The 7,549-nt window shown below is 38.2% G+C and overlaps 1 protein-coding gene across 2 annotated transcripts; it reads left to right on the forward strand.

Moving 5' to 3' along the window:
• The first annotated feature begins 1,221 nt into the window (after positions 1-1,221).
• On the forward strand, positions 1,222-5,953 carry LOC130973658 (pentatricopeptide repeat-containing protein At2g34400). Of its 2 annotated transcripts, none has more exons than XM_057898274.1 (3): positions 1,222-1,701; positions 3,023-4,006; positions 4,264-5,953. In XM_057898274.1, exons 2-3 carry the CDS (start codon positions 3,138-3,140, stop codon positions 5,210-5,212), a joined length of 1,818 nt encoding a protein of 605 aa, XP_057754257.1. In that variant the 5' UTR covers positions 1,222-1,701; positions 3,023-3,137; the 3' UTR covers positions 5,213-5,953. The 2 variants fall into 2 exon arrangements, with proteins under 2 accessions (XP_057754257.1, XP_057754258.1); XM_057898275.1 differs by having other exon boundaries at positions 3,095-4,006.
• Positions 5,954-7,549: the final 1,596 nt, after the last annotated feature.

Consider the following 7,549-nt stretch of genomic DNA (forward strand, 5'->3'; position numbering starts at 1 on the left):
GCATATCGTCCTCTTTCAGCTAATTTTGTTGCCAAATCAACCTTAACGGGAATGCCAACTGCAGCCGCAACACGGAGCATTGCATCTTCTTGGTAGCACCAAATTGGTAATCCAGAAATTCTAATCCACACTAAAGTTGCTCCAAAACAGTTTTCACTTGATCTAAACTCTTGATCCCAAGGCTTCACAGCCACATAATTTCCCTCAATCATCCATGGACCTCCTAAGAGAACCTTTTCTCGCTCCTCAGCCACATCAAACTTCACAAGAAAGTAGTCAAATCCCACGTCCAATAAATCAAAACCTCCCTTAATCCTCCATACCGTTCGGAGTTTATGAGACAATGCAGTGTAGCTATAATGTTTACCTAGCACCTTAATTACTATAGCATCCTTATAAGGTTCTGCCAAGCAATTCTTAGCTTCTTGGGTAAATGTGACACTCGGTGGTAAGAGATCTCCTTGCTTCCCAGAAACTACCGCAATGTTATCTCCCGATAAAGTTTCAACAAGTGAAAAAGCTTTAGCAATCTTGGAACCCACAACTTTGTCCCTGAAAGAAACCTTCAAAGGCTTAGAAACCCCTCCCGAAATATGATCCTCATTTTCTCCTGATGCAATCCCTCCCCCGCTCTCCCCCTTATCTCTTCCGCCGACATTATCGGCTGCCTCACCGTGTTTCACCCTCAAAGTCTCTTCCCCGCTCACTCCACCGCTCATCTTCGATTTTCACAATTGTACAGAGTACTATCTAATGATTTGAAAATACCACAAAAAAACTAATAAATATTATATTTTTTATAAGTGAAAATTTTTTTTTCTATTTAGCAAACAATTTACCTATTTGATCCGAATTTTCGTAGTAATATTTGAATAAATATTTAAAAAATCTACAAAAAAATTCGAAATAAAATATAATCTTTAGACTTTTTTATTTTTTCAAAAAATTACGGTTATACATACTAACTAAAAAAAATCGCTCAATATAAAATTATTAAATTTTAAAGATAAATTTTTTTTTAGTAGTATTTACAAAAGATTAAATCAAAATCTAATCTCTAAAATAATTTTTTAAAAAATATATTTAATATTTAATTATTTTTGTTATGTTTTTAAATATTTCAAAAATTTATTTATTATTAGATTTTTAGGATTAATTTTTAATACGATTTTGATAGTTCACTTAAAAAAAAACTTAACGCAAACCTAGTCTCTACTTCTCGAGCTCTCCAATTCTCCTCCTTCACTCCCTCTGCAAAAGAAAAATAAAAATCACATCACTTGCTCCGTCCAGCCACCGCCGTGTCACTGCCGGTCACCGCCGTGTCACTGCCGGTCACCGCCGCCGTCTCATATGCTCGAAGCCGCTGTCTCCATTGCGCTGTCTCCGCCACTGCTCGAAGCCGTCGTCCCTATCGCGTCGTTCCTCCGTCGCGCAACCGCTGTTCCGCCGTATCGGCTCTGTTCCACCGCGCTACAGCCCTTCTCTGCTCCAGTTCCGCCACGCTCCATCCTCCTCTTCTCCAGTTCCACTGCGCTCCCCACCCTCCTCTGCTCCAGTTCCGCGACGCTCCACCCTCCGCGGCTCCAGTTCCGCGGAGGTGCAGGCCGGGTTCTCCAGTTCCGCGGCAGTGCAGGCCACTTCTTCTCCAGTTCTGCCGCGTCCAGCCCTCCGTGCTCCTCCACCTCTGTACTCTAGAAGGTATTTTACTGTAATTGATGTTTTAATTGGTTTAGGATGGTTAATCTGTGATTTTTCTTCTTCAATGATTGTTGTTATTACTGTGGTTTAGGATTGTTGATCAAGTTCTTGATTCTGTTATGTTGTCTTTAATTTTTTTTGTTTTTATTGTGATTTTCTGTTCTTGAACTTGTTAAGTTGATAATTTACTAAATTGTTGGGCTGCTGTTGTCTTAATTTGCTAAATTGTTAGGTTGCTGTGATTTAATTTGCTGGATTTTCTATTCAGGTTTTGTTCTTGTTTATTTGCTAAATTGTTGTTGTGGTGTACCTATTATTGTCCTCGAGATTATTGGGTTGCTGTGTTCTTCTCAAATTATTAATTTGCTAATTTGCTAAATTGTTGTTGTTGTGATCCTTGAGATTGAGATTGTCCTTGTTTCTTGTTATTGGTTTGCTAGATTTTCTATTCGGGTCTTGTTCTTGTTATCTATTAAATTGTTCTTGTTGTGATCCTTGCTATTGAGATTGTCCCTTTTTTTTTGTTATTGGGTTGCTGGTAATTTTTAGGTCTGGATGCAGTACTTTTAATTTGGGTTCATATTAGCCTATAATTATGTTTTGGTGTGTTTATTTATATTTTATTTATTATTTTATCATAAAACAGTTATTCTAGTTAAACCACGGTTGAATCGGTTGAATTAGTAAACTAGTAAACAATAGCTAGAGCGGTTTGGTTTCCAGAATCTTGATATTGTTTGGTGCTTCTTTTAAAGTTAGTTTTGTTCTTATTCATTGCATGAATTGAAAAAACTTTTCTTGCATTCTATATCATAAAGAGCCAATTATCTAGTAACACAGAGAAAATAATAGACATTTGATCATGTTAATAAAAGGAAGATTAATTATTAACACTTTCATAATATGATAACAGTATACAAATAAAAAAAAATTATAAATTACCTTTATTTTGTTTCGAGTAATTTACTTTTTGATTTGTTATATAATTATTTATGAGTTTAATTTTGATACAGTTTTAAAAAATTTTATACGATTATTTAATCAAATTAAGATATTTAAATAATTTTCAAGTAACTACTATGAAAATTCGTTTTGACAATACTCTTTTATATTGACAGTTACCCTCCATGAAAATTAAATCCCTATATGAAAGTTTTTTCATAATATACTTTTTGTTTTATATAATTAAATGTACACATAGAATTTCATAAAGACATCTTCATATAAAGATAATATTACGAGTCGTTAGATAATTTGACATGTTTGACCAGAATATATTTAATTAAATCATCTAACATATGGAACATCTTCTTCACATCAGAATATATTCATGGAAGTATCCATTTTTTGGACAAAGTAAATCCTTATATCACAAAGCATAGTTCATTTGTAGTATCCAAACGTCAAAGGAAAACAACTCTTGGTGGGGGTGACACATGCAGTTTTGCCGCCGGCACCTTACTATCGGCACCGCCACAAACTCAGTGGAATTCCATCTCCTGGAGCTCCTGAAACAATGCAGCAGCAGCAGCATCCTCCAACAAGTCCACGCCCAAATGATCGTCAACCACCTCCACAAACCCAACCACCTCCTCGTGAAGCTCATCCACCTCAACAACTTCCCCTATGCACTCAACCTCTTCTCTCACATCACTCCTCACCCCAACGACTATGCCTTCAACATCATGATTCGCGCTCTGGCTGCCACGTGGCACAACTACCCGTTTGCCCTCCAACTCTATTACCGTATGCGTGCTTTGTCCATTAAGCCTAACAACTTCACCTTCCCCTTCGTCTTCCTCTCATGTGCTAACTTAACGGCCCTCTGCCATGGCCTTTTGGCCCATGCCTCCGCTTTCAGGCTCGGCCTCTGCTCCGATCACCATACCTGTCACTCCTTGATTACGATGTACTCCAGGTGTGGGCAGTCTTGGTCTGCACGTAAGGTGTTTAATGAAATTCCTGACAAGGATTTGGTGTCGTGGAACTCGATGATCTCTGGCTACGTGAAGGCGGGTCTTGCAAGGGAGGCTGTGGAGGTGTTTGGGGAGATGAGGAGGGAGGGGTTCGTGCCGGACGAGATGAGCTTGGTGAGTGTGCTCGGGGCGTGCGGGGAGATTGGGGACTTGGAATTGGGGAGGTGGGTTGATGGGTTTGTTGTGGATAATGGGATGGAGGTGAATTCGTATGTTGGGTCTGCTTTGATTAGTATGTTTGGGAAATGTGGGGATTTGGAATCTTCTCGGAGGATCTTTGATGGAATGGTTAGAAGAGATGCTATCACTTGGAATGCTCTGATATCTGGGTACCTAACTATGTTCTCTGCAAATTCTGTAATCTGTATATTATATTCTCATTCGTGTTCAATTTCTTTTCATAGTTTGATAACGTAGTAGACTGCAATGAAAACAAATATAATGATAATATTTTTATATGGGTGGATAGCAGATTTAAGAATGGTTGCAGACACTTCTTCAATATGAATGAATCTTAATTTTTTAATTGGTTTTCCTATATATCAATTTTATGTTTTTCATATATTCTATGATTTATACATGTCAGATATGCTCAAAATGGAATGGCAGATAAAGCAGTTTCTTTATTTCATTGCATGAAGGAAGAGGGAATTGTTCCAAATAAAATTACCTTGACTACTGTGCTGTCTGCGTGCGCCACAATTGGGGCTTTGGATTTGGGGAGACAGATTGAAGAGTATGCATCACAAAGAGGATTTCAACATGATATCTTTGTGGCTACTGCATTGGTTGACATGTATGCTAAAAGTGGGAGTTTAGACAGTGCACAGAGAGTTTTCAATGACATGCCACGGAAAAATGAAGTTTCTTGGAATACAATGATCGCTGCGTTTGCTTCTCACGGCAAAGCAAAGGAAGCACTGTCACTATTTCAGTGCATGTTGGATGAGGGTGGTGGTGCTTGTCCCAATGATATAACATTTGTAGCATTGCTCTCTGCTTGTGTGCATGCAGGCCTGGTTGATGAAGGCTATAGATTGTTTGATATGATGAGCACATTGTTCGGATTAGTGCCAAAAATTGAGCACTACTCTTGCATGGTTGATCTTTTGGCGCGCGCTGGTCATCTGTATGAAGCTTGGGACCTCATTGAGAAAATGCCTGAAAAGCCAGATAAGGTCACATTAGGAGCTTTACATGGTGCGTGTCAAAGGCTGAAAAATGTAGATATAGGTGAACGGGTTATGCGGCTGCTTCTGGAGTTGGATCCTTCAAATTCCGGGAACTATATCATCTCATCAAAAATATATGCAAATTCAAAAATGTTGGAAGATTCAGCAAGGATGAGATTGTTGATGAGACAAAAGGGTGTGAGTAAAACACCTGGTTGTAGCTGGATTGAAATTGAGAATCAATTGCACGAGTTTCATGCTGGTGATGGTCTGCACGTAAGTGCTACGGATATATATGGCATAATGGATTTGCTGTATGAGGAGCTCAAAAGGGAAGGGTATGTCCCTAAAATTGTTGATTAGCTGCATGAGGAGCTGAATTGCTGAAAGAGTTGTTTTATTGGAAAGTAAGTAACTAACGTTTGAACTACATAGCATTCAGCTTTCTCAGCTCCAATTAGTTTGGTTTCATTAAGTTTGATCTGATGGCACATATCAACATTAGTAAGGGGTGTTAGGTACGTTAAAGTATTCTTTCATACTTAAAGATTTGATTTATATAATTCAACGGGGACAAAACAAACCTCTAGCAGATACATATGCCCCAAATGCCATATGAAAATGGAAAGGAAATGATAATGAAATCAGTTTTTTGGTGCCGATCTCTTTTGGAGTATCCATGAGAATTATTGCCCCCCTATTGACAATTTCGTAAGCAGTAGGGGAAAATGTGGCAAAGCAGATTTATTTTAGGATAGTTATTATACGGATATGGCAATCAATTTTGGTCAATGAGATCTGGCAAGTGATCAATTTTTTTGGGATGCAACCCAAATTTTTTATATCAACGAGATGAACAAGAAATTGAAAAATGCTCAAGAATTTTGGTTCTCTATGTTTGGATTCAATATTTACCAATGGCAACTTAGTTAGGTCAACATAAAACTGCAGAAGTACACTTGCGTTTTGCATATCAGATGGGAAACAATTTTTTCCTTTCCATCAATGCAGATTCGATAGAAATTATTTGTAAAATGTTGATTTCTTACTTTGACATGATAATAGGGTAAGCACTAAGCAAACGTTTTGTTTTATACTAATCTCGAATGGTGTTCCTTTATGTTTGTTGGGCTTTGTGTAACAAGATTTTTATAACATTCACTTTAAAAGTCCTGTACATATGAGTATATGACCCATCACCCATCTTCTCGGTGTTTCTTTTTCAAAATTGAAATGTTAGTAATTTTTTGCTTCTTTGGAGTTAATATTCGAAGTGGTCTTGAATTTGCAATCAAGTCTTAAAGTCGCTTCAAAACTTACATTGATCCCTAATATTGTTCCTGAATTTAATAAAAGTGACTCATGGTCGTCCTTAAAGTATTTTTCGATAACAAAAAGATGACTTGGATTGATGGAGGCTATGTTGGACTTCCAAAACGACAGCATTTTTTATTTGGCGCCAAATAGCATAGAAACGTCGATTTGTTAATAGTTCTCTCAAATCGGTTGCTCTATCCACTCTCTCTCATCTTCTATCTCCTTCCTCCTCCTTTTCTCACTTCTTTTCTCTCGCTCTCCCTGTAGGTGCCGTAAACCCTAAACCCTTTTTTTCTTTTCCTATTTTCTAATTTCCCTAAATTTCGTAGCTTTATTCATGTATCGTCCAAGCTTCCTGGTTTTCACTTGGAACCCTGCCATTGTTTCTGACCTTGTCGCGCTTCTTGATCAACTGAGTCATTTTGAGGAAGCAGAAGCTCTGGTCTTTGGGGCCATTTCCAAGTTCGAATCTCGAAACAAAGAGCTTACTCTTTTCTACTGTAAGTTGCTTGAGTCACACTCCATGCGAGGCTCACAGAAAGATTTTGATGTTGCTTAGTGTTACTTGAATCAACTTCTTTGTAGTTCTTCCTCTGTTTACATAAAACACATGGCTTTTGAGTATATGGTTTGTGTGCAATGGATAAGCCTCGTGAAGTCGAGGATTTGGTTGAGGATTTGAGAGGCAATGGTGGAGGAATTGACCCTTTAGCTTTTGAGTTGAAGTCCATTATGTATGGTTAAGGGAGGTTGGGGTTGTTCCATGATTTGCAGAGGAGTTGTGGATCAAATGAAGAGAGGTGACTTTGAGATTGACACTGTTTGCGCCAATATGGTTCTTTCAACTTTTAGCACTCATGGTGAGCACATGGAAATGGTTTCCTGGCTTAAGAAGATGAGAAGCTCAAGCATCTCATTCTTAGTTAGAACCTACAATTCTGTATCAAACTCTTGTCCGATGATCATGAGAATGATGGCGGAACTGAATGAGTTGTCACTGTTGATTGAGGAGTTGAATGTTAGATTGGAAGGAGGAGGCTATAGTAGTTAAGGAGTTACTAGATTCTTATGTGATTTTGGAGGAGGTAATGGTGTGGGATTCATCAGAGGCTAAATTGGATTTGTATGGATGTCATTTGGGTTCATCCTATTTGATTATGATGCTTTGGTTGAAGGAGATGCGGCGGAGAAGAAGGAGAGTAGAGAAGAAGAAAGAGAGTGACTTCTAACGGTGGATACAACTATTTGGAACTCAAATTGGGAATTAGGGTTATAAACCACTTCAAGGACTAAATTGAGTTAAATAATGATAACAGTCACGTCATATATCCGTTACCTATCCACCGTGGCGTCTCTCCGTACACGTCATCACGCCATTAAGAA

The sequence above is a fragment of the Arachis stenosperma genome, chromosome 4 (genome assembly GCF_014773155.1).
Source record: "Arachis stenosperma cultivar V10309 chromosome 4, arast.V10309.gnm1.PFL2, whole genome shotgun sequence".
Taxonomy (NCBI): domain Eukaryota; kingdom Viridiplantae; phylum Streptophyta; class Magnoliopsida; order Fabales; family Fabaceae; genus Arachis; species Arachis stenosperma.